General features: G+C 49.6%; 2 protein-coding genes across 6 annotated transcripts in view; one reads left to right on the top strand and one right to left on the bottom strand.

The window, feature by feature from the left end:
* NRG2 (neuregulin 2) overlaps positions 1–7484 on the top strand; it is a 196530-nt gene extending 189046 nt beyond the window's left edge. For all 4 annotated transcript variants that reach the window (XM_032158057.2, XM_032158056.2, XM_058441273.1 and 1 more), the window contains 4 exons: positions 1253–1376; positions 1729–1856; positions 2456–2683; positions 5583–7484. In XM_032158057.2, the coding sequence (XP_032013948.1) occupies positions 1253–1376; positions 1729–1856; positions 2456–2683; positions 5583–6351 (1249 nt within the window). In that variant the 3' untranslated portion in view covers positions 6352–7484. The remainder of the gene's footprint in view (positions 1–1252; positions 1377–1728; positions 1857–2455; positions 2684–5582) is intronic.
* A 2304-nt stretch (positions 7485–9788) lies between these two features.
* The window catches only part of PSD2 (pleckstrin and Sec7 domain containing 2), a 49312-nt gene continuing 31915 nt past the window's right edge, over positions 9789–27185 (bottom strand). The window contains exons 8-15 of one of the 2 annotated variants that reach the window (XM_032158061.2): positions 20441–20530; positions 18470–18513; positions 17247–17437; positions 17010–17080; positions 16465–16622; positions 15472–15616; positions 14075–14218; positions 9789–11973 (exon numbers count right to left, since the gene is read on the bottom strand). In XM_032158061.2, coding sequence (XP_032013952.1) covers positions 11770–11973; positions 14075–14218; positions 15472–15616; positions 16465–16622; positions 17010–17080; positions 17247–17437; positions 18470–18513; positions 20441–20530 — 1047 coding nt within the window. In that variant the 3' untranslated portion in view covers positions 9789–11769. Of the gene's footprint in view, positions 11974–14074; positions 14219–15471; positions 15617–16464; positions 16623–17009; positions 17081–17246; positions 17438–18469; positions 18514–20440; positions 20532–27185 lie in introns of both variants that reach the window. The other variant, XM_058441274.1, reaches the window with a different exon arrangement.

The following is a 27185-nucleotide window of genomic DNA, read 5'->3' as shown; positions in this document are numbered from 1 at the left end:
GAGGAGAGAAAGTATTCCAGGTGAATGGCCTGGCATGCGCAAAGGCCAGGGTGCCAGAGAGGGTGGGGCATAGTGGGGGATCAGAAACAAGCTCACCATGGAGTGAGCTAGCCGGGGTGCTGGGTGGGCAGCGAGAGACAGGGCTGGGAGAGAAACAGGACACTAAGGCCCGATAAAGGGGTTTTATTTTCATTTTTGCGGGTACTTAGGTGTATATATTTATGGGGTACATGAGATATTTTGATATAGGCATGCAATGCATAATAATCATATCATGTATTCTATTCATCCCCCCAAGCATTTATCCTTTGTGACCTTGAGCAAACTGATAGGTCCTCATGGACCTTTGTGTTACAAGCAATCCAGTTATACTCTTTTAAATGTACAATTAAATTATTATTGACTATAGTCACCCCATATGCTATTGAATACTAGGTCTTTTTCCTTCTAACTAGTTTTTGTACCCATGAACAATCCCCACCTCCCTCCCAACCCCCGACTTCCTTTCCCAGCCTCTGGTAACCATCCTTCTACTCTCTACCTCCATGAGTTCACAATGAAGGGTCTTAAACAGGGGAGGGACATGATTAGATTTAATATCAAATAAATTGAGCATTTAATATGGGCCAATCTGAAGTAGTCCCACAGGCCCTGACTCCCTAGCCACAGCACCTGTTTTATTTTCTTCATGGCACTATATTGAAAGTATCTAGTTCATTACTTTGTTTATGTGTTTACCATCTGCTTCCTCTACTGGCCTGCAGGCTTCAGGAGGGTGGATTCCCTATCTACCTATCTATCGTCTCTGCTCCAAAACAGTGTCTGGCACATAGTGATAACTCAATAAATACCAAATGAATGAATGAGGGAGAGAGCGAGGGAGTCAGCACTGTGCTTGAATATTTCATATACTTTTAATCCTCAATAGTCTTTGGAACGGATAAATGATCACCCTGTCTTATAGATGAAGAAAGTGAAAAGTGACGAGCTTAAGTAACTTGCCTGGGGTTGCATAGCTAGAAAGCAGTGAAGTTCTACTCTCTGGGCAGAGCCAGAGCTCACTGCAACGATGCTCAGGTCCTGTTGGATTCAGGTGGTGGTGATGCTGTAGGGCAGCTTGAGTACAGGGAAGAGCAGTAGCCATGGCCGCCCTGGGCAGTGGGAAAAGCTGTTTCCCTAGAGAGATAGCTAGGGAAGTTCATCGTTGGCGAGTGGGGGGAATGCCAGGCTCACCTTCCCTTCCCTTGTGCAGAAAACAGCGGAAGCAGATGCACAACCACCTCCGGCAGAACATGTGCCCGGCCCATCAGAACCGGAGCTTGGCCAATGGGCCCAGCCACCCCCGGCTGGACCCAGAGGAGATCCAGATGGCAGATGTGAGTGGCTTTCCTGGGCCCCCTTCTGAGCCTGAGGGCTCTGAGGTGGACAGCCAGCCTTCTCATGCCCCCTGCAAGGATGGGCCAGGGCAGCAGCCAGCCTATCCCATGGCCAGCCTTGCCTGCTAGGCACTGCCTCACCAGGATGGCTGGCCTTGCTTTGCTCACTTCCATTAGGAAGGGGTGGAGGTTGATTTGCTGGAGCCATCGCTGCCCCAACATCAAGTCACTCTCACCCAGTGGGTCTCCCCGACCAGGAGCTCAGTCAGTGCTCATCATTTTCCTGTCCCCAAGAAGAAAGAGTTAATTTGGGCCCCGGTCACTAACTCTAGCCCAACTCTGTCTGTTCCAGTATATTTCCAAGAACGTGCCAGCCACAGACCATGTCATCAGGAGAGCAACTGAGACCACCTTCTCTGGGAGCCACTCCTGTTCTCCTTCTCACCACTGCTCCACAGCCACACCCACCTCCAGCCACAGGTAGGCACCACCAAGGCCCATGGAAACTTGTAGACTCACATACTTCATCTGGCACAAAGTGCCCACTTACTCCGACATCCAGAGCTATTCAATACCCTCCCCTGAGCTTGCCACAGGAATCACAGCACACCTTAGCCTCCTCTCCAGAACTGCAGAGGCCAGTCCACACAGCACAAAGGCTCAGACAACTCAAAAATAACATGGCTGGCTCCCTTCTTCCCTGGGAGCACCAGGAAATAGTCAGGGCCCTCACATACTGGCCCCTGGGGCTGGGCTTCTGAGATAGGTAGCTACGGACCATGGTGGTGGAAAGGTCCCAGACACAGGGTCTAAGGTAAGGCTGGGGGGAGGCTGGTTACAGGAAGGAAAGAAATGGGTCTCTGCACATTATAGCTCACCCATCCATGGGACCCCAGCCCTCCTTCTTCCAATATTGGGGTTGGGCATTTGCAACAATCCACATCACCCCAGAGTGGAGAAGGGCATTGAGCTAAGGGAGCTCAAGGTAGAAGAAGAGCCAGGGAGGTCCACGGGACCACACCTGCTGGGCCGCCCTGCCCCTTCCTGACCCCTCGTCTCACCCCATCTGGCTTTCCCAGACACGAGAGCCACACGTGGAGCCTGGAACGTTCTGAGAGCCTGACTTCCGACTCCCAGTCGGGGATCATGCTATCATCAGTGGGTACCAGCAAATGCAACAGCCCAGCATGTGTGGAGGCCCGGGCAAGGCGGGCAGCAGCCTACAACCTGGAGGAGCGGCGCAGGGCCACCGCGCCACCCTATCACGATTCCGTGGACTCCCTTCGTGACTCCCCACACAGTGAGAGGTCAGTTCCTACCCTCTGGCCTATTCCCCACTTAGCCAGAGGGCTGGCATCACTGGCCCAAGGCTGACCCTTAGGGCCCCTCAGAAACACTCCAAAGAGCCTAATCTCCATTTTTCAGATGGGAAAACAAGGTCCTAGAAAAGGTGAAATGGCCTGCTCAGAGCCATCAGCATGTTAATGACAGACTGGGACTAGAGCTGGGCCAATGGACCCTGGTGGACAGTGAGCATCTAATTTAATTGTCCTCCCAGGACACTTTCCACACTAGAAAAAGGACATTATTAGTAGTTACACTGGAACATCAAGAACAAACAGGGAGCCGGGCGCAGTGGCTCACACTTGTAATCCAAGCACTTTGGGAGGCTGAGGCAGATGGATCACCTGAGGTCAGGAGTTTGAGACTAGTCTGGCCAACATGGTGAAACCCCCATCTTTACTAAAAATACAAAAATTAGACGGGCATGGTGGCACATGCCTGCAATCACAGCTACTTGGGAGGCTGAGGCAAGAGAATCCCTTCACCTGGGAGGCGGAGGTTGCAGTGAGCTGAGATGGCGCCACTGCACTCCAACCTCAGCAACAGAGCAAGACCCCATTTCAAAAAAAAAAAAAAAACAGGGGCTGTTCTGGACAAACCAGGATACATGCTAGAAGCTCCATGTCCCAGCAGAAACAGAAGGAGACACGAAGAACGAGTAGACTGCAGAGTGGGAGGGGAGGTTGCCTTTGAGGACACTGACGGGCACAAGATGGACATGAGCCAAGAATGATGACAGGCCTTGGCAGTATCAGCAACAAGGCCCCAGGGTTCAGAGCCTTGTTAGCTTCCTAAGCAGTGGATTCAGTAAGAACCAGGAAACGCCCCTTCTTCCCTGACTCCAAGCCAGGAGTCACAAGGGCCAGCACCCCTGCCACCTTGCTCAGCCTTGAGTGGCCCGCAGCAAGTGGGGTCTGTAGGAGGTGAGCAGGGAAAGATGAGTGATACTAAAAACTCCAGACCGGGGAGCAGGGAGAGGAGCAGATATTCCCTTGCTCTCAACTCAGCCTACTCCATGCCAGGCCCTGTGCTGGGCAGGCCTGGCCGGGAATCCAGAAATGGGCTGCCAGGTTCCTGCTCCTGAGGAGTTCCTACCCACAGAAACAAACCAAGGAAGCTTACAGCAGCCTATGGAAAGTGCTAAACACGACGCCACACCAGGGCGGAGAGACCCAATCTGACTGTAGGTTCTGGGAAGCAGCCAGATTTTCCAAGCCCAGCTCCACCACCTGTGTGATTTGGGGCAGACTGATCACCTCTGTACCTTGTTCCCTCAGCTGTAGAACAGGGAGAACAATAGCTACTATGCATGGCTCCAGTGAGGGCCACCTGAGATCATGTGCACAGAGTTTGTCTCATCCCTGGCATGGAGCTGATGCTCACTAGGTGTAGCTATTTATGAATCGTAACCACAGCAGTGAGACTCCTTAATGGGTGGTAGGAAGGGGAGAGGCAGGAGAGCAGGAAGAAAAGCATTCCAGGCACGGGGAACAACTTTAGCTGTTCCAACAGAGGCACTTAAGAACAGGGCTGATGAGTGAGGTGCCTGGAACAGTGGGCCGTAGGGAGCAGAGGAGCTGGGCCTGAACAGGCAAGCTGAGGCCAGACAGACTGACCCTAGGTGGGTAAACCGGAAGACCTGCTTCAGCAGATCTGTGACTTTACAAGATTGCTCTGGGAACTGCATAGAGTGAAGGAGGAGAGACCCTGGGGTGGACCCAGATGACCACATGTGAACAGCTGGGCCCAGGATGGGGCGCAGAGTGTGCTTCCAGAGAAGGGAATGGGTAGGACTTGGTGGTTAATTAGATGTGCCGGTGGGAGAGGGAAGAGGGAGGAGTCAGGAGATTCAGAAAAAATCATAATGGGGACTCCAGGCTGGTTCCAGAGAGCAGTGAGGTACCCAGCTGTGCAGTTTGGAAGGGAAGCGTGGAGGTGGGTGGCCGCTGTCCTGAGGTGACAACGGTGGGGCAGAAGACTGACGGGCTTACAAGGGGGATGTGGAGCACAAAAGGGGACAGGTACCCGGGATCCAGACTGGGAGATATTAGCAAGGCCAGACTTCTGAAGGAGCTGGTGGTGTGGGGATGGGTCTGTAGCCACAAGCAGAGACACCTCGGTGGGATCTTGGTACTCCCCTGAAGCAGGTTTTGACTTCACTATAAGAAGGAATATTTCCCTCACTGAAGCCATCAGGGCATGGGAGGAATTGTCCCTGTGGGGCAGTGAGGCCAGGTCACAGGGGTATCTGAATGGAGACTAGTGGCTTCCGGAATTGGGCAGTATGAGTCCTGGTTCCTGCCTAGCCTCAAGTCACATCCCAGCTCTGCCACTTCTTGGCTGTGTAAATCCTGAATAAGTCACTTAAACGTTCTGAGTGTTACTTTCCTGCGTGTAGAATTAAACGTTCTGAGTGCTACTTTCCTGCGTGTAGAATGGGACTGGTGGAAGGGTCTTACAGAGCTGCCGTATTAAGCCAGATGGAACATGTACTATACCCCAGCGTGAGCCTGACCCCCTGACGGTGAGCATTCCTACAGCAAGTGACCATTCATGAAAGCTTACCAGGGTCAGGTACAGGGCTAACACATTCCACTGATACAATCTGGAATCATCCCAACAGAGCTATGGAATCAACACCATGGTTACGCCCGCGTAACAGATAAGGAAACCGAGGCTCGGAGAGGTTTAGGAAATTGCATAAGGCCACTGAGGGTTGCCGCCGTCATTCTTGCAGGCGGGGTCTCGGGCAGGGTTAAGGCAAGTCTGGGTCCGCCCCTCCTACCCTACCCCACCCCTAATCCCCCCTCCCCCGCGCCGGCCCGGCCTGGCCCTGGCCCATGCCTCTGCCTCTCCCCGCAGGTACGTGTCGGCCCTGACCACGCCCGCGCGCCTCTCGCCCGTGGACTTCCACTACTCGCTGGCCACGCAGGTGCCAACTTTCGAGATCACGTCCCCCAACTCGGCGCACGCCGTGTCGCTGCCGCCGGCGGCGCCCATCAGTTACCGCCTGGCCGAACAGCAGCCGTTACTGCGGCACCCGGCGCCCCCCGGCCCGGGACCCGGGCCCGGGCCCGGCGCAGACATGCAGCGCAGCTACGACAGCTACTATTACCCCGCGGCAGGGCCCGGACCGCGGCGCGGGACCTGCGCGCTCGGCGGCAGCCTGGGCAGCCTGCCCGCCAGCCCCTTCCGCATCCCCGAGGACGACGAGTACGAGACCACGCAGGAGTGCGCGCCCCCGCCGCCGCCGCGGCCGCGCGCGCGCGGTGCGTCCCGCAGGACGTCGGCGGGGCCCCGGCGCTGGCGCCGCTCGCGCCTCAACGGGCTGGCGGCGCAGCGCGCTCGGGCTGCGCGGGACTCGCTGTCGCTGAGCAGCGGCTCGGGCGGCGGCTCGGCCTCGGGGTCGGACGACGACGCGGACGACGCGGACGGGGCGCTGGCGGCCGAGAGCACGCCTTTCCTGGGCCTGCGCGCGGCGCACGACGCGCTGCGCTCGGACTCGCCGCCACTGTGCCCGGCGGCCGACAGCAGGACTTACTACTCCCTGGACAGCCACAGCACGCGGGCCAGCAGCAGACACAGCCGCGGGCCGCCCCCGCGGGCCAAGCAGGACTCGGCGCCACTCTAGGGCCCCGCCGCGCGCCCCTCCGCCTCGTCCGCCCCACTGTCTTTAAGGAGACCAGAGACCGCCTACTGGAGAGAAAAGAGGAAAAAAGAAATAAAAATATTTTTATTTTCTATAAAAGGAAAAAAGTATAACAAAATGTTTTATTTTCATTTTAGCAAAAATTGTCTTATAATACTAGCTAACGGCAAAGACGTTTTTATAGGGAAACTATTTATATGTAACATCCTGATTTACAGCTTCGGAAAAAAAAAGAAACAACAAAAAAAAGAGAGATGGGCCAATTTTTTGACTCTTTAATAGAAACCTATTTTGTGGTGCCTTTTGCTGTACGCTCATCTGGGGCTCCGGGGGACAGGTCTGGGTTGTGGGGTGCTTAAAGTGACAGCAGGGAGAGAAGGGGCTGCGGGTTCTGGTGGGGGCGAGGGTGGGGGGCGGTGGGGGGTTGGCCCTAAGGGAAGAACTGAGGACAGAAGTAGCTTTGCTCCCAGGCAAGAGCTGGAGTTCCCGACCCCTGGGAGGAGAGGGCCAGGACCCTAGGCTTGGAGCTGGAGCTGGGGTAACTTCCAGGGGGAGATAAAGACACAGCTACCCGAATGGGGAAGCCCTGGCTACTCACAGCTGTTAAAGGAGGGGGACAGAGAAAGGTCTCCCCAAGAGCCTGAGCCCAGGGAGGTGGCAGCTCTGCCAGGGGCCCAATGTTGGCGGCTCCTGTCCCCCACAGCCTCCAGGACGCCCCTCCGTCCTCTGCAGCACCTTCGTTTACAGGTCGTCTTTTCTATTTTACACCTGCATGTCCTTTGCATTTCAGATTCTTTAGATTGGATGCATGGTCACGCTGGGACCGGGAAGAGCCACTCGACAGTGTATTCCCCTTTTAGCAATAAAGTAACACCATTTCCTTCTCACAGGCTGCCTCCTAGCCCCCAACCCACCTATGACATCCACTCGTCTCCAGTCCTGCCCTCCCACCCCCAAAAACTGGGTCCACTGCTAATTTGTCAAAAAGGTAATTGTTTAAAAGAAAAAAAAATCCCAAACAGAAACAGATGGGAATCCTGTCCTGAAATGTCTGAACACCTGACTGTTGACACTTGAACATTTTTATATTATAAATAAAATCAGAAATAACTCCTGTTTGACTGTGTGTGCCTAGCCTCAGATGAGGAGGGAAGTCAGAGCATGAAGTCCCATGGTGGATGTGGATGATGCTGGCCTGGAGGTTGGAGGGGGCCAGGGCAGTCCCTGGAAGGAAGTGACTCTCTCTCCAGTCTCTCCGGCCCCAGCTCCCAAGACAGACTCCAGCCCTCCTCCCGCTTCCAAGAATATTTGCAAGGTGTCCCCACTAGCTGCTGGGGAACCTGGCCAAGGGACTGACACAAATTGCTCTGCTTCAAACTCAGCGTTGGAACTCTGGCCCAGTTGCTGCCCTGGATCTATGGGCCGGACTGAGGCAACAGTTGCCGGCCTAGGTGGGTGAGGAGGGATGGGTTGTGGGGTTGGTAATAGCACAGCCAAGGCAGGATGACCCTTGGACCCTGAGGCACGTCACAGGCAAAGTCTGAACATGCAAAGTGGCATAACAGGTACCCTCAGCTGCCAGGAGGACCACAGCTGCTGCAGTTCATAAGCCCACAGGGTGTTGCTCTTTCCCCAACTTTATACCCCCTCAGAGGCAGGACCTGTCTAAACCCACAGACCTGAGAGAAAGTACATGATTTTAGTATGGAGAAGGCAGATGGAGGCCCAGGTTCAAAAACCTTTCCCCTCATCAACTAATTTAGTAAACCAGTGTCCAGTACCGGCAACTATTTGGTTCCAGCCAGACACACGGACGTCTTCCACCCAAACAGCTGAGGTGGTTGGCATGCACACTCGCCTACACCTGTGTGTTTGTGTGGGTGTGAATTCCCCTAGGATGTGTGTAGTCAGAGACCTATAGGTGGGAGGGACAGAGAGGCTGCGGGTTGAGAGGGCTTCAGCATCAACAGGGCGTAAGTTCAAATTCCAGCTCTGTGCCTCCTAGCTGTGTGACGTCTCTAGGCCACAGTTTCCTTGCTGGGAAATGGGTGATGTAAATACCTATTCCAAAAGGTTGCTGTGGAGATTATAAAGTACCCAGTGCTGATGCTGGCACGTGATAGATGCCTATTACATGGCTGATTTGACGGTGGTGATGACAATATCCTGTGCCTTGCATCCTTGTATCACACGGCCAGAGTGACAAAAACTAGATGAGAGGGAGGCGATGGAGAAAAATAAAGAACAAATTAAAGTTATTGTATTTATTGTGGGGGCGCTGGGAAAAAGTATCTGCTACAAAAAATTTAAAAAAGGAAAATAATGAACTCAATCCTGCATAAACCTGCAACTCACTGGCCCCTCCCGGCCCCCTTCTGTTGATCTCATCCAAGCCCCTCTGTGTCTCTGGGTTTGTAGTTGGCTTTAAAATTCTCTGAGAGCCAGTTATTCTTCTATGGGACTTGTGGCTTCTGTAGGATCCCAAATTAACTCCATATGAACTCTTGGGGAACCCATTGACCTTTGTGTGATCCAGCTTATTGTCCTCGTGTGACCTTTCTGAGGGCTCTAGGTTGCTGTTGCCTTCTAAATTTTAGAGTCAGAAGCCACCCGATGAACCCACCAATCTCTATGTGGCCCTCGGTTGATTCTGAATGACCTCTTGGTGAACTCACCGATCTTTGCATGAGCATCAGGTACCTTCATTATATGCTCTGAATCCTACAGTACCTGCCATACGTGCTGAGAGTCCAAGGCCAGAACCTAACAGAGTTCTTTCCTCAGCTGTCATCCACCCATTCATTTCACAGGTATGATTAGGACCCGGGAACACATGTGGCCAGAGAGGCCCCTTCTCCACTCTGCCTCTCAAACCTCTGCCTTGGGAAGCCTTCCCAGTGACCTTTCAGGAAGAGTCGCAGTCCTGTCAAGCTACTTCCCTACCACCGCCCCGTCGCTGGAACACATAGGATGACATTCAGGCAGCTCCCCAAGTCAGAGGCTTCGTCCCTACTTTCCCAGTTCTTTCTTTTCTCTTCCAGGTCACTTTTTGGCTTCTCTTTCCAGCCCCTCCCAGAGGCCCAAGTGGTAATGGTAACTGCTTGTTCTTCTCCCCACGAAACTGTGAGCCCGAGGACAGGCAGCCAAACTTCCTCCCACCACCATATCCCCATCACCCTGCCCAGCGTGCAGCACACAGTTGGCCCTCATTGAATGAGAGGATGAAGGCGCAAGAGACACTGTCCTCAAGGGGCAGCCCCCAGAAGTCCCTGAGCCCGAGGGCACTTCCCAGGACCACCAGGTGGCGCAAACCACTTATTGCATGTCACCAGTCCTGGATTTGGACAGTCCTAGAAAATGGGCATGTTGGAGGCAGCAGTTGTGGGTGGTGAGGATCCATTCGAATACAGGAAGAACTATTAGAACTTTGACTTAGATTTATTTTCATCTCATCTTTTTTAAATTTCTATTTTTGTGTATGTTTTATAATGTACATAATATTTTAGTACAGTAGTACATGTATATAATTTACAAATAAATAATTATACAATTAAGGAAGTGAACTAAACATTTTTTTACTGATGGGAGGTACAACCCATGCTCAGGAAGCACATCTGTCCACAGCTGCCAGAGCTCCTGGCTCTGCTCTCCACTCACCCGCCCTCAGGAAGCGAAGGGTGGGACACTGACCCCGAAAATCACAGAACTTTTGAGGCAGCATGGAGAAAGTACAGAGAGCTCTTTTGTGGTGCCACATTGCGTTTTCAGTTTCATTTAAGTGAACATTTACTTCCTCTGAGCAAAACGAAGGGGCCAGATGGTTTGGGTCTAAAACACACTTCAGCTGATCCAACTTAAATAATCTGAATTTAAATCACTACATCTCTCCACATAATAGCCCCTTGCCTTGTGAGTGGGCCTGTAAAGTTAGATACTTAGTTGCAAGCCTGGCTTATTTTATTAACTAAGTGTGTTACCACTGACGCCAAATTCCTGGCCAAACTACAGTAATCTATTTAAACAATAGAGAGGATTCGCTCTTCATAGCCACACTGAATGTGCCATCACCCTCACCCATTTGTCAGTTGGAGAAATGCAGGGCTTAAAAGTGCTAGCTAATCCGTGATCGTCAAGTGGCAAATTTCTCCACTCTTCCCAGATGCGGCCTTGGCTAAGCCTTTCTGATTCACTAGACAAATGAAAGAAATAGCGACAGAAAAACAATAACTCATCGTTCCACCTTTTCCCACAACCAAGAATTAATGGCTTCCATAACTGTCCTCCGACAAGCATCTTTGGGCTTGTTGACAAGCGGCCATTTGCGAGGCAGAGTGTCTTTTATTCCTATAGCAGTAGATCTGTCCAAGAGGCCACCTCTGGAGCTCAGAGACCTGGCAGCACCAACATAAAGACCCAAATATAAACAGGGCTGTGGTCCCATCCTACTCACACCCCAGGATATCCATGGGACAAATGGGGCGGTGCATACACGCTCTATTTTTTCCAAAAGTGTCATCTGTAAGAGCAGTATAAGTCACAGGTCAGCTGGAAGAGGGAAAAACAGGGCAAGGGAGGCCAGCACTGCCTCCCCTTCCCTCCCAGAGCATCAGGAATGCCAGGGGGCCAGGTGCAGCCATCCTTCCTAACAGGGGAAGCTCCAAAATAGGCTTTTCCTTTATCTGATTTCATCCGCTAACTGATTTCAGTTCCAAAACCATCTTTCAGGGGTTCCTTATGTATATATTATTCTTATAGATGTATATTTGTGTCTGTATAAAAAGGAGGCAGTGTGATCTCAATGGATGAAAAGAGGTGGATGCACATGTGAGTGGAGTCAGCTTGACACTGAAAGGGCACAAGCCTGGGTCCCAGATTATTGTGATGTGAGGCAGGAGACCTGGGCATGGTTCTGGAGGCTGCTGGGAGGAGAGGATGGTGCTGGTGGTCGGCAGACCTGCTGCTGGTCAACTCAGAGGAAGGAGGAGGAGAAAGGGTGGGGTTCCAGCTGAGACCTAGAGTCAAGACCTGTCCTCACACACAAAAAAGATGAGGAGAGGAGCTTGATCAGAAGAGAAAGACCTGGGAAGACAACAGCCCTTCCAGCTTCTCCAGCGAGGTGGTGTCTAGAGCATGCACACAACTGGCCTACAAAATGAGGCTCCATGGTGGAGAGGAAAACAAGGGCCAGGGAGAGGGTCTGATGCCCAGAGATGCCCAAGGACGCAAGGAGATCAAAGCCAAAAACGGCATCTCCATCTCCTGGGCCCACAGGCTTTCCGCACCCCTCTGGCTGCCCATCAACTGACTGGAGCTTGGTCCAAGTGGCCCGTGGCTGGAATTGTGCTCACTGACCCCACTGGAGACATCTGCCCACCTCTGGGGTCTGCACATCCATGTCAGCTAAGTATCAGGCCCAGTGGCATCCTTTGTGGGTTTGCTGCCAGTCACATGGCCCTGGCTGAGGGCAGGACTTGAATGTGTCTTCCGGAGAGAAGGGTCATCCCCTTCCAGAGTGGCCAGCCGGGCCTCAATCCGCTCCAGGTCATCTGAGCCCACTTTGATTTTCACAGCCAGGAGGTGGATGTAGGTCTCATAACGGCTTTTCTGGGGAAAGGCCAAACATGAGGTCAAAAGACAACAAAATAGGAAAAAAGTATGTGCACCTTATATGACAAAAGACTAATTTCCTTAATATGCAGAGAGCTTTCACAAATCATTAAAAAGAAGATGAACAGTCCAATTAAAAAATAAACAAGGGACATGCACATAAACTTCATTCATAATTTGAAAAATCCAAATAATTGGCAATGATTTCTTGGATATGACACCAAAAACCCAGGCAACAAAAGTAAAAATACGTAAATGGGACTACATCAAAATTTAAAACTTCTGTACATCAGAGGATACAATCAACGGAATGAAAAGGCAACCTACGGAATGGAAGAAAAATATTTGCAAGTCATGTATCTGATAAGGGTCTTGTATCCAGAATATATAAAGAACTCTCAGAATGCAACAACAGAAGACAACCCCAAATTTTTAAATGGGCAAAGGACTTGAATTTACATTTCTCCAAAGAAAGCATACAAATGGCCAACAAGCACATGAAAAGATGCTCAACATCATTAGTCATTAGAGAAGTGCAAGTCAAAACCACAATGAGATATCAATTTGCACTCTTACTACTATCAAAGAGCAGAAAATACACGTTGATGAAGATATGGAGAAATAGACAGAACCTTTGTGCCCTGCTGGTGGGAATGTAAATGGAGCAGCTGTTATGGAAAGCTGGTGGTTTATCGAAAAGTTAAAAATAAAATTACCACATGATCCAGCAAGACCATTTCTAACTATAAACCCAAATGAGTTGAAAGCAGGGTCTTGAAGGGGTATTTGTATACCCATTTTCATAGCAGCATTTTTCACAATAGCCAAAAGATGGAAGTAAGCCAAGTGTTCATTGATGGATAAATGGATAAACAAAATGTAATGTATGCATACAATGGAATATTATTCAGCCTTATCCCATTTATGCCTAATGTTCCATTATTGGAACGTTAAGCTCATGGGAGTTATTTATATCATACTGCTCAAGGTCATCTCCAAGATCTGATTTTTCACCAAAAAAAAATTTGTAACCTCCGCCATAAATGGGTTAAAAAGAAAGGAAATTCTGACACACGCTACAACATGGATGAACCTTAAGGACATTATGCTAAGTAAAATAATTCAATCACAAAAAGATAAGTTCTGTAGGATTCCACTTAGAGTAGTCAAAATCACAGGGCCAGAGAGTAGAATGGTGATTGTCAGGGGCTGGAGGGAGGGGAGGATGGGAAGTTATTATTTAATGTGTACAGAGTTTCGGTTTAGGAAGAGGAAAGAATTGTGGAGATTGGTTACACAACAATGTGAATAGACTTAACACTACTGAACTATACACTTAAAAATGGTGAAGATGGTAAATTTTATATTACATGTCTCACTGCAATTAAAACGTTTTTAAATCCAAATTAAAATAGTAATGAGGCTGGGCGTGGTGGCTCACACCTGTAATCCCAGCACTTTGGGAGGCCGAGGCAGGTGGATCACCTGAAGTCAAGAGTTCCAGACCATCCTGGCCAACGTGGTGAAACCCCATATCTACTAAAAATACAAAAATTAGCCAGGCATGGTGGCACGTGCCTGTAATCCCAGTTGTTTGGGAGGCTGAGGCAGGAGAATTGCTTGAACCCAGGAGGCAGTGATTGTAGTGAGCCAAGATCGTGCTACTGTACTCCAGCCTGGGAGACAGAGTGAGATTCCATCTCAAAAAAAAAATAATAATAATGAGATACTAATTGTTAAACCTATCAGGTTAGTGAAGATTAAAACGTTTTGCAATGCCCAGTGCTGGTGAGGGCATGGAGAAATAAGTACATTCACAAATTATTAAAGGGGTTAGAAATTGGCACAAACATTTAAGAGGAAGATTTGGCAGCATCTGAGGGCCTTCATCTGAGCTTCTGCCCTTCACCGCTGTCAGGGAAGGCTGGCACTCTGGAAGGACCGGGGACTAAGGGTCAGGGGACCCTGTTCCCTGCCAGCTGCCACGTGAGCAAGCCCCTTTATCACTAGGCTTCACCTCCCCAGTCCCACATCAGGCCAGGCAGGAAGGAGAAAGAGCAGGGTGCTGGGCTTTGCAATCCAGCCCCGCAAGGCTCACCTCGAAGGTGAGATAGTGCTCCTTCAACCGGTACTCCTCGGCCTCCTTGGACTTGATGCCCCTCTCGACTGGGTGACACCTGTGTTCGGCCAGCTCCGCAGTCAGCTGCCTCAACTTATTCTCATGAGACCGCAGTTGCTCCTCCTGCAAAGACAAATCCTGGACTATGAGGCCTTACTCTCAGGATGTCACAGAGTGGCTCAAATCCTGTTCTACCAGGAGCTGCTCCACCAAAGGGAAATGAAGGCCTAGCCAGCGGCACCAAAATGTGGGGACAGAGCCAGGCTCTGGACCCGAAGGCATGCTTTTCCTCCCACCTCCCTTCCTCCTCTCCCTGCTCCTATCAGCATCAGCTTTCCTCGATGCCCCCCAGCCACCCCACCGCAGGCTCGGGAGACAAGAGATGCTCACACTTATATGTGCACATAGACAGTCCCTGACACAGACACACAATGACCCCCACACACAACCCAGCTCATATGCACTCCCATGTGCACACACAAACACCCTGGACCAAGGCCAGCCTGGCCCCGCTATCACCTGCTCCATATGATACACGCGTTCTCTTACATTCATGCCCAGATATTCCCAATGGTGCAGACCCAGGATCACACCCAAAGACAGGCGGAGACACTGTCGCTGATGGGCAAACACACACATCCCACCCACTACAGGATAGCCAGGCCCCCTGGTGCTGTGAGATCATGCGTGCATGTGTGTATGAGTCACCACCTGTGTGTTTACACACATGAATGTGTATGGTATGTGCGTGTACATGGTGTACGTGCATTGCACAGAGGTTCTGGGCAGAAGCAGGAGCCCAGGAGCTCAGTGGGGAGACCCAGGACAAGGCCTAGTGGGAAAGACCGCTGGCAAAGAGGAAGTGTGGGGCTTCTGCTGCCCTCTACCTCTCAAGCTCCGGGCCACCATTTCTCCTATCCTCTCCAAAGAAGCCCTGAGAGCCTGCAGCATGGGTGAGTTGGGTTTTCTAGGATTACAAATAAAACATTTAAGAATAGGTGAGGGCAGCAAAAGAGCACTGGATAAAGCATCAGCCAGGTGTCACCTGTGCGAGCTCCCTGTGACACACAGTCTCTTGCATTTGTGCCCAGGTGCACACAAGGCCACCAACTCTCAGTCACATCCACAGGGATGCACTGGCATAGAGGCAGCTCCATGCCACCTGCCACAGCTGTGGCCCCTGTGTGCCATGCCTTGGTCTCCCCGTCGACGTGGGAGTGGGGTGCGTGGGATGGAGGGAAGAGGTGTCCTTCGCTGGTGTCCTTCAGCCCAGGATCACCCAGTCTAGAGACAGAGCTGGGGTGGGGCTGCTGGATGGGGGCCTGGGCTGAGGATGGCAGCCTGGGGAGGCAAAATGTTGACCCAGGAGCATGTACCTGGCAGAGGCGGGTGGTGCAGGAGGGCAGCAGGGGCCGACAGAACTTCTTCATGGAGCTGACAGCGGCTGGGAAGGCCGGGGCAGAGAAGATGGCTGCCACCAGGTTGATCCTGAGGATCCAGGACAGCATTTCTTCCTTGCTCCTGGGGACAGGATGGGGAGAGGGTGCCGGCCTCTCACACAGGACTCCCTCTCCCCCACTCATTGTCCCGTACCCAGCACTGGGCCTGGCACTGAGAAGGCACCAGTACCTCTAGATGGGTGGGTAAAGGGGAGAGGGAGGACGCATGGGGGCTGGATGAGCCTGGCCAGAGCTATGCAGGGAGCTCCCTTTCTGTCCCAGATCCCAGGCACACCCGAATTCTCATGTGAAAATCAAACTTCCCAGGTCCACAGCTAGTGGCCCTGGGGTGAATGGGTGGGAGTGACCGTGGACTGGGGATCATCAGAGGCAATAGCAACTGGGTGACCCCCACAGCCCTCCTGCCCTCCCCCGCTGCCTGCCCCGCACTGGCACTGTGATCCTGAGGCCTCATCCACTAGCCTGCCTCCTTGCAAGCTCATGTGACATGTGTACCCCAATCTCAAGTCACAGGAGGACGAGACGTGGTAGAAGGACAGCCTTACAGGTTACCTGGAGGGTGCATCTTTCCCACACTTAAAGTGAAGGATGATTTGTAAAGATGCCACCTGCCCCACATTACAGACTCCAGCACACTCAGCAGCCCCTGCAGAGCTTGTTAAACACAGTTGCTGGAGCCATCCCAGAGTTTCGGGTTCAGTAGGTCTAAGGTGGGGCCAGAGAGACTGCAAGTGATGCTGAGGGGAACCACACATTGAGAATCGCTGCTTTGGGGGGACCCAGCTGTCGGTCTGTGTCATGTGGATACACATGCTCTGTTGCTGACTCACAGGAAGGAGAGGGGTTGTGCGTCGGGTCACTGTGGCCCTGGGCCCCAGGTGGGAATGAGGGGCTCCAGCTCCTACTCACGGTGCCTGGAAGAGGAATACCCTCCAGTCGGCCGTCTTAAGCTTGAGCACATTGGACTTCTTGCTGTAGTCAGAGGCCCTGGTGGCCAGAGCGTGATGCACACGAATGGCATTCTTCAGGTCACCCTCCGATAGAGCTTTGTCAGGCCTGTACTCATCCTGGGTGGGGGGGGATGGGCGAGCTAGGGTCACTGACCCACACCTTCCACTCTCCCCTCCTCTCACTCCTCTCTGTCTAACCCTATAGCTCCCTTAATTTTTCTGTTCCTGCTGCCTCACCCACCCCAGCAAGAATCCAGGTACCCCTCCCCTTACCCCAGTTTGTCCCAGAGGCATGAACAGGCCTCATGCTGAGAGTCCACTGAGCCACTGGGCACCAAGTTTTCCCAAAAACCTCCAAAGCCCTGAGTGGGCCCAAGTCTGGGGAAGGACCCAGCCTGTGCCTGAGCCTCAGGTCCTGCCTGGGGCCTTCGGGTGCCACAAGGCCTGGGCGGGATGGGACTGAGCTGGCCCTTTCTGAGTAAGGTCTCTGGGGCAGTCTCTCACCTTCTGCAGGTACAGGATGGTCCCTTTGAGCACTGCGTAGAATTTCTTCCAGCCACGCCTCCCACGGGGCGCTGGGGAGGAGGGCACTGGTAGTGTGGCTGCAGCCTCCCTCTGCAATCTCTCCAACCCCACCTCCCACTACATGTCCACCTGTATGTTCATCCCCAAAGAGTGGCCTGGGGCGCCCCCCTCTGTGCCAGCCTCCCTCCCATGCCCCTCTCCCATCCTGACACCCACTCCTCTTGCCATCCATGTCAGCGTGAGTCTTCCGGGTCAGGACGCCGTGCTTATAGGTGGTGGCACTGAGCGCCTGTGGGACATCCAGGAAGGGGTTGCCACCATCCAGGATTCGCGTCACCTTCTTCGTCCCTGTCCCGAACTTGTCATCCACCAGCTCAGACAGGGATTTCCTCAGCTCGTCCTCATCACTAGGAAGTACTAGGCCTGAGCACCACCTCCAGGGAGGCCTCAGCCCCGCATCGTCATGGCCTTTCCCCACCAGCCTCCCCTCCAGGAGCCAGGGTCATGGAGGAAGAGCAGCCCCAGGAGGCAGAGATGAAGAGATTCCAATTCCAGACCGCAGATCCAGATCTCTGACCCCTCCTCTCATCTCCACTTCTGACCTCTGACCTCTGATCTTTGATTTTTGTCCTCCAAGCCCCAATTATCACCCTTGATCACCAACGTGGAGACTTTACTGTCACCAGGTCTCCTTCCTAGTCTTCCTTCTCTCTCCATCCCAGGGAGCACTAACCGTGGCCAGACTGAAGCTACTGCACAAACCCCACCGACATGCTGGCAGTGGGAGTCCAGCAGGTAAGGCCCTGAAGCCTGGGCCCCCATGACAGCCCTGGCAGAAAGTGCCAGCTCTTCCCTGTGGGATTGGAGTTCCTGCTAATCCCTGCCTGAGGCCTCTACATGGACCTGCCTGTCCTGGGGAGCACATCAGAGCCTTTCACGGTCTCCCCAAACAGCAAGGTCAACACCCCTCTTTCCTGATGAGACCTACAGGTCTCACTGCCTTTGCAGGGGAAGAAGTTAGAGGGCACTCTCCCCTTCCCACTGTCAGTAACAGTCACCACCTAAACGTGGTCATATTCTCCAGGTTATAGAGGCCTCATGCCTCCTGTCTGCCTACTTCCCAAAGGGAAAGGAGCGGTCATCAATGGGAATTGGAACACTATCCCCATATAGAAAACCAGCTGTGGACATCAAAGAACTAAAGTCACAGTTCAATCTATTCCATAACAATGCAAACATTGCACTCTTTTTCTCAATACAGACAATGAATCCAAAGGGGAATTCAACACCAAGTGTGCGCCAGCTAGACACAGGTGTCAGACCCTGGATTGGGAGGGATCAGCACCATGGAGAGTGGTCAGAATGAGGGACCTGCACCCCCACACTCCCCCTCCCAGGGATGCAGGCTCCCCATACCTGTGCCCATAATCACTACTCACATGGCCCATTCCAGCTTTTCATTCTTGATGGAGTTGTAAAGGGTCTGGGAGAGGGAAAAGAGAGAGGGGGAAATTCAGGTGAAGAGTTAAAGAAAACCCCATCTACCACCAATAACATGGGTACAGTGAGGGAGCACCTTTTCAGCCAATGGGGCAAAGTGGGTGTTTGAATCATATTTATTTGTTAGATGGGTAAGTGAGTGGGTGGGTGGATGTACGGATGGGTGGTATTTAATTATGTGATCACTTAATGTCAATCTCCCATAGGAGACTGTAAGCTTCACAAGGTCAGAGGCTGTCCATTTGTTCACTACTGAATTTCCAGTGCATAATCCAGAACTTGACATACAGCAAGTGCTCAACAGGGTAGATGAATGGATGGGAGGATGAATGGGAGGATGGGTGACTGAATGGATCGATGGGGAAGTGGACAGGTGGAAGATGGAAGGATGGGTGGGAAAATAAGCAGGTGGATGGGTGAGTGAATAGAAGATGGGTGGGTGGACAGAGGGTATATGAGGAAGATTTAGGGGTGTATGCATGAGGATATGGGTGGGCAAATGAATGGCAGGGTGTTGGGTGGATGATTGAGTAAATGATTGGGTTGATAGATTTGAGGATGAATAGGTGGGTGGGTTGATGGGTAAGTGAATGGGTGGGGAATGGGGGATAGAGGGATGGGTGAGTAGATGTGGAGATGTTTGTCTAGGTGAGTAGATGAGGGAGTGTTTGAGGAGTACAGGGTGTCTGTGTGGGTGAAGGGTGAATGGGTGAGCGGTTGCTATGCGAGGAGTGGGAAGGGAGAGTTTGGGGATATATATATATATGGGTGATGGGTGAATGGGTGGGTGTATTGGTAGGTGAATGATTGAGTGGCTGGGTGGATGCATGGGAGGATGAGTAGATGGGTGCAGAAGTGGGTAGATAGGTGAATGAGTAGTTGGGGAGAAATGGATAGGTGGGTAGTGGGGCTGGGATTGTTTGATCTCACAAATATGTTCTTAACAAATGCTTCTCAATGGTGAAGAATATAATATAGTAAGAAGAGTGACGGAGACAATGTTCTATGGAACATTGGGGTTTGGATGGAGACCTCCGAACTCATTATTCAACTACCCCTGTAGTATCATCAGATTCTTCGAACCCACTATTTAAAAATGAAGCTGGCTGGGTGCAGTGGCTTACGCCTGTAATTTCAGCACTTAGGGAGGCTGAGGTGTGAGGATTGCTTGAGCCCGGGAGTTTGAGACCAGCCTGGGCAGCATAATGAAACCCCTAGCTCTACAAAAAAAAAAAAGCATAAAAATAAAAATCGCCAGGCACAGTGGCATGCACCTATAGTCCCAGCTACTTGGGAGGCTGAGGCGGGAGGATCCTTTGAGGCCAAAAGCTCGAGACTGCAGTGAGTCATGATCGCATCACTGCACTCCAGTGTGGGTGACAGAATGAGATCTTGTCTCAAAAATTTAAAAATAATAAAAATGAACCCATCACCGACCCACCAAAAACCTGCTCCTTTTCCTCAGTGGAGAAATGACCAGACTAGAAAGGCTAGAGTTCCACCCTTCACTTCAGCCTCAAAAGAAAACTGGATTCTCTTAATTCCTGGTGATGTTGAAGGAATGAGGGGGCTTTCCCTTGTGGTGACGATAATGATGTTTGTGGTGAAAGTGGTGGTGGTGGTTGTGGTGGGTGGCAGCTGTGACAGTTCCTAGCAGTGTTGATTATTACTGTGACAGTAATGGCAATAATGGAGTACTAAAAACAAATCTCACAAAGCCTTCCCCTCTGCCTAACTCAGGAAACACAGAACAGCCAAATGTTGAGCTCGGTGGTTTCTAACTTTGTCATCATGGCCCTGCACCTTGTGTTAAGGGCCTGGAATGCCAGGATTTCACGAGGCAGAGACCTCTCTCCTCTCTATCCATGCAGGGCACAGCTAGTGGGAGGGGGACTCTCAGCAGACAGTACCTTCAGCAGGTCTTTGGCAAAGTCTTGGCCGTCATTCAGCTGGTCCAAGTTGGCAATGAATTGCTGACAGGACATCTTTTTGCCAATGTTCTGTAATGGAGAAATGGTTCTGCCTAAGAGTAGGGAAGGAGGCTGGTGTGTTCCCCACACACCCTGCCCTGCCCAGCCAGAGGGATGAGGCAGCATTAAGGGCAATAATGAAAATTAAATTGCATGAATTTTCTTTTGTCTCCAAGAGTTTACAAAACTCTTTCTCACAGTCAGAACTGTGCTTGATTCTCAAGCATCTTGAGAGGTTAGGCTTCGCCTGCTGCCCAGGTGAAGGAGTTGGGCTGGATGAAGAGTTGTAAGAGCTGACATTTGCCAGGTGCCTACTATGTTCCAGGTCTTGTGCTTGACATGCATTACCTTATTTCTTTCTCACCCCAAGGAGGAGGTGAGGTGTCTGTTTTTATTATCCCCATTTGACAGGTAAGGAAACTGAGGTACAGGAAGGTGAAGTGACATGCCCATGATCACAAAGCAAGGAAGTGAAAAGGCCAAGTGTGTCTGAAACCAAAGCCCGTATCTCACCGCTACTCCACGGTTAACTCTCCCAAGGTCACTCAGCACCAGGACTTGAACCCAGGCCTCTTGGCTTCTGAGCAGAAGCTCTGCATATTCTGCCACAACTGTCTCACCCTCTCACCTGCACAGAGGGGCAGCAAGCCTTCCAAGACATAGGTGAAGTGAGGGAAAGATTATGGGAGTCAAAAATCAATTGCCACGGACACACATGAGTGCCCCATACTGAGCTGAGCTTAGCTGAGCTGGGACAAAGAAAACCCAAGCAGATGGTTTCACGCTCGGAGGTAGAAACAGGCAAAGAGCTGGAAATGACTAAATCCCCAAGTTCTGCCTTCTTGTTTTAACCAATGAGTAGCAGAGGGGCTCAAACCCTGCAAACCCAACACCGAAAATTCATATTTCCAGACTCTCCTTGGAGTCCCCACGTTTGAGAAAACATTGAACAGCACTTTGTGAGGATGAAGACTCTTGAATACCAGATACTTATCGCTGTAGGATTTTGTGCATTGGGGTTTGCTCTAAAGCAGTGTTTTCCAAGGTTTACCTACAGAACTCTGGTATTCCAGGAGATGGAAATAGGTATTCTCTCAAAAAAAGATTTCATAATAGAACAAGTTTATTTACATGTTTCAGAGTCTTTACCACGCTGATTTGTGCTGGTGTCTCCAAGGAGACGATTCCATGTCATTTCCCAAGTTTACTGACTGTGGCACTATTTTAGCAAAGACACTCTATTAGCATCATGTGGGACATTCACACACCACAGAAATCATTCAGAAAACAATGATGTAAGGCTTTATAAGTAGCTGACAAGCAAGAACTTTCTATGCCTTTTCCAAATAGTTCAGGAGAAAAGATCCTATGTATGCCTTGATGCAAGTGTGTTTTGTATTTTTCTGTGCAGTTTTACATATATATGTGTGTGTACATATATAAGTATATAGCCGTGTGTGTACATTTGCAATACAGGATTATGAGGGCAATGTTGGTAAGACTGTCTTTGAGTTCCACACAAACAACATTCCCCAGCCATCGGTCAGGAGCGCAAAATCAAAAAATTACACGGCAAGATTTCTAATCTGAGCAATATCAGACTATCTTCTTGTGGGTGAACCTTCCCAGCAGCATTGGAGGCTTTACAAAAGCAGTGAAGTCTTCAAGGGTGAGGATCCTGCAGGGGAGTGTGGAGAGGTGACCCCAGAAAGAGCAGCATTCCTCCCCGAAGCACCTGCTCCTTCCCAGCAGTGTGCAGGGGCTGAGCAGCTAAGTGGCCTCTTAGGATTGGAGAAATGAGGTTGGAGTTCAGGGTCCACCAAGGACAAGGGTCCTGGGAAACACCCCAGTCACACTTCAACATAAAAGTTGAAATTAAGAAAGAAAATACTAAAAGAAGAAAAAGTATCCCAGATGGAAATGTGGAGAAGCAGAAATGAATGAAATAACAAAAAGAATTGGTAACTGTAAATGGAAATTGACTATGTAGAGCAACAATAAAGTTTCCCAGGGAATAAAATATAGAGAGATATAATAGTTAAAAGCATGATAACAGGAGTATATAAGTTAAGAGAGCAGTAAATGGAACTAAAGTGTTTCAAGGTATTTCATTGCCCAGGAAGTGGTACAAGTACTTTATAAGTCGAGAATGAAAATTGCCAACCATAAAAGGAATTCCGAAAGAATGCACAACTAACAAGCTAACAGAGCAGGAAAATTGAATTCTGAAAAATACTTAATCCAAAAGTAGGCAAAAGAAGAAAAAAAAGAAACAGAACAGAGGAGTCAAAGAGAAAACAGTCCCTTGATATACTTAAACTCAAATATATCATAATTCATTAAATGTTCAAATTAACATTACCAGATTTTATTTTTAAGTATATGATACAAGAGACATGCCTTAAATATAAAAGAACAGAAATCTTTGAAAGAAAAAGTCAGAAGAAGATGTACCACATAAACACTAACAAAAGAACTCCAGTATAGCTACACTAACATCTGACAAAATAGATTTGAAGGCAAGAAGCATTACTACACATAAAGAAGGACGTGTTCATAGTGATAAAAGGGTCAATCTGCCAGAAGATACAATCATCCTAAATCTGTATACATCTAGTAGCATAGCTTCAAAATATACAAGACAAAAATTGACAGAACTAAAAGAAGACATATTCACAATCTTGGCTGGAGATTTTAACACTGCTCTCATAGTAACAGGAAGAACAAGCAGACAAAAAGTTGGCAAGAATTCTATGCCAAAAAATTAGATAACCCAGATGAAATGGACAAATTCTTAGAAATACACAAGCTACTAAAACTAGCTCAAGAAGAAATAGAAAATCTGAATAGACTTATAACAAGAGATTGAATCAATAATTAAAAAAAAAAAAGCAAGTCCAGGTGTGGTGGCTCACACTTGTAATCCCAGCACTTTGGGAAGCCAAGGTGGGAGGATCACTTGAGCCCAGGAGTTTGAGGCCAGTCTGGGCAACATAGGGAGACCTTGTCTCTAAAAAAAAAAAAAAAAAAAAAAAGAAAGAAAAGAAAAGAAAGGAAAGAAAGAAAGAAAGAAGGAAAGAGAAAGAAAAAGAAAGAAAAAGAAAAAGAGAGAGAAAGAAAGAAAGAAAAAGAAAGAAGGAAGGAAGGAAGGAAGGAAGGAAGGAAGGAAGGAAGGAAGGAAGGAAGGAAGGAAGGAAAGAAAGAAGGAAGGAAGAAAGAAAATTAGCTGGGCATGGTGGCACATGCCTGTGGTCCCAGCTACTCAGGAGGCTGAGGTGAGAGGATTGTTTGAGCCCAGGAGATTGAGGCTGCAGTGAGCCAGGATCACACCACTACACTCCAGCTTGGGCAACAGAGAGACCCTGTCTCAAAAGGAAAAAAAAAAAAAGAACACTATCAAGAGATGAAAAACAACCCACAGAGTGAGATAAAAACATTTGTAAATAAAGTATCTACTAAGGGTCTAGTATCAAGGATATATAAAGAACTCTAAGAACACAACAACAAAAGACATACAACCTAATTTTAAAATGAATGAAGGACCTGAATAGACATTTCTCCAAAGAAAATATACAAATGGCCAAAAAGTACATGACAAAAATGCTCAACATCACTAATCACTGGGGAAACACAAATCCAAACCACAATGAGATACCACTTCACATCCACTAGGATGGCTCTTTTTTTTTTTTTTTTTTTTTTTTTTTTTTTTCAAAAAAAAGAAAAGGGTTGGTGAGGATGTAAAGAAATTAGAACACCCCTGCACATTGGTGGTGGAAATGTAAAATGGTTCAGCCACTATGGAAAACAGTTGGGCACTTCCTCAAAAAGTTAAATGTAGAATTATCCTGGCCTGGCGCGGTGGCTCACGCTTGTAATCCCAGCACTTTGGGAGGCCGAGGCGGGCGGATCACGAGGTCAGGAGATCGAGACCACGGTGAAACTCCGTCTCTACTAAAAATACAAAAAATTAGCCGGGCATGGTGGCGGGCGCCTGTAGTCCCAGCTACTCGGAGAGGCTGAGGCAGGAGAATGGCGTGAACCTGGGAGGCGGAGCTTGCAGTGAGCCGAGATTGCACCGCTGCACTCCAGCCTGGGTGACAAAGCGAGACTCCGTCTCAAAAAAAAAAAAAAAAGAATTATCCTATGACCCAGCAAGTCAGTCCTAGGTATATATCCCCAAAATATGAAAACAGATATTCAGACAAAAACTTGTACATGAATGTTCATAGCAGCACTATTCACAAAAGATGGAAACGACCCAAATATCCATCAAGAGATAAACAGATAAACAAAATGTGGCATATCCATACAATGGAATAGTATTCAACCATAAAAAATGAACTACTAATACATGTTATGACATGAATGAACCTTGAAAACATGCTAAATGAAAGACGCCAGTCACAACAGGCCACATATTGTGTGATCCCACTCATATGAAATATCTACAATAGATGAATTCACAGAGACAGAAAGCAAATTAGCATTAGCCACGGGCGAGGTGGAGGAGGAAATGGGGTATGACTGCTGATGGGTATGGGGTTTCTTTTGGTGTGATGAAGATGTTCAGAAACTAGACAATGGCAATGATTGCACACCATTGTGAATGTACTTAGTGCCACTAAATTGTAAGCTTTAAAATAGTTAAAATGGTAAGTTTCACAACAAGAAAATAAATCAATAAGAATATACATGATTTTTACAACACATATAGGCACCTCATTGGCACATATAGAACATTATAACCAACAACCACAGGATATATTCTTTTCAAGTCCACGTGAAACATTCACTAGAATTGATCTTTCTCAGGACCAAAAAGCAAGACTCACGCAAAGAAGTGAAATTATACTGGGTAAGTTATCTGCTTTAAAATATAATACTTATAATGACAACCAGGCAAAAAGACATGCACCCAGATCATCCCAAAGCCCAAGGGAGGTCCATGATTTGGGGCCTCTGAATTCCCAGTTCCGCCCCTCCCTCCCACCGCATTTGGATCTACAGGGCCTCCCAGTCTTTCCTGAGCCCTTGGACTTCTTCCCACAGCCTCTGTCTCCGAGCAGAGGAAAGTCACAGTGGGTCCAACCACCGCCCCATCCCAAGGCCTGGACCCTGGCACTCTAGGGCCAGGGTGACCATCTCCTCAAACTCATCTCCTTGCCCAGAGTAGAGGCTAAACGGGTACAGGGTGATGCCCAGGCCATCGTCCACGTAGTAAAACTGTGTCACTGCCTTTGCCCCACAGGAGCCAGGCCTTTTCCCACAAGTCTGATTTCCATGCACAGCCCTGAGGTCAGAACAATGCTAGCCTGTCTTTAAGGCTCATTCCAGAAGCAGGATGAGGCGGGCCAAGCAGACGTCATCCTTCAGGAGGAGGGGAGGGGCTGATCAAAGGTCCTATGGCAGAAAAACCCTTGCCACTATTTCCAAATCTAGGCTAAACCTTAATTATACTTGGTATTCCCTTAAGGTTATTGTGTGGGGTTCTGTCACCATCTGAGAATGGGCGGACCTCTGCAGACCTCAGGACAGCATCCAAACCCCTGGCCTGTCCCTCCAGCCCTCCACCATCCAGCCCCAATGCGCCTCGCCAGAAACTCCCGCTGTTGCCACTCTTCAGGCAACACAAGTTTGGAGAGAAATTAAGCTGTTCCTGAAAAACAATTAATCTTTGTTTCAGCTTGAGCTCTCCTGGAATGACTTCTCCCACCCACCCCTCCCTCTCTGTTTGCCTCAATCCTGGTGGTTCTCCCTCCCTTACCCCAGCCTTCAGTCCACGACCAGTGCCATAGGCTGTGCAACACAAATACCTCTGGAATTTCTCTCCTGGTCTCCGTCTCCAGTTCTAACCCACACTGCCATCTTCTCATGGCTGGAGCTTGCAAATCACCGTTCCCTGACATCCCCCACTCAGTGCATCCCAGGCTCATTTGCTGACCCGTCATCACCCAACATCACCAGCATTGGCATCATCTCCAAAACCCCCATTTCAAATACAACTCCTGAACCCCATCTCCTGCTCTTCCACCTCCCCCATTCTTTAGAACCCTCACTCCAACAACCCTTTGATCCTCTGTTGAGATCTGATACAGTTTCGCCCTGTGTCCCCACCCAAATCTCATCTCGAATTGTAATCCCCACATGTCAAGGGAGGATGGTGATTTGATCATGGGGGTGGTTTCCCCCACTCTGTTCTCATGGTAGTGAATGAGTTCTCAGGAGATCTGATGGTTTTATAAGTGTTTGGAAGTTCCTCCTACATTCTTCTCTCTCCTGCCACCTCGTGAAGAAGATGCCTGCTTCCCTTTCCGCCATGATTGTAAATTTCCTGAGGCCTCCCCAGCCATGTGGAACTGTGAGTCAATGAAGCCTCTTTCCTCTACAAATTACCCAGTCTCAGGGAAGTTCTTTACAGCAGTGTGAAAATGGACTAATACAAGATCCAAAGGTCCTCTATTTCTTTTTTATCCAGTTTAGATTCCAGGCCCCTTCAGTAACCACTTCCCTGCAAACATCTCTCTTGCCCCTTTCTGATTCTGTCGTATTTGCCTAGAAAAAGCCCAGCACTGACTAAACCCAACTGATTTCCTATACTGTACCTGTATCCAAGTCCAACCAAATACACTTGTGGGACACTCAGCTGTGCTAATTGGTCCCATTTTATGTCTATGACGACAGC

Source organism: Hylobates moloch, unplaced genomic scaffold (assembly GCF_009828535.3).
Source record: "Hylobates moloch isolate HMO894 unplaced genomic scaffold, HMol_V3 SCAFFOLD_6, whole genome shotgun sequence".
In the NCBI taxonomy this organism is placed as follows: domain Eukaryota; kingdom Metazoa; phylum Chordata; class Mammalia; order Primates; family Hylobatidae; genus Hylobates; species Hylobates moloch.
Note: the sequence above shows the minus strand (reverse complement) of the source record. Positions and strands in the feature narration are given on the sequence as shown.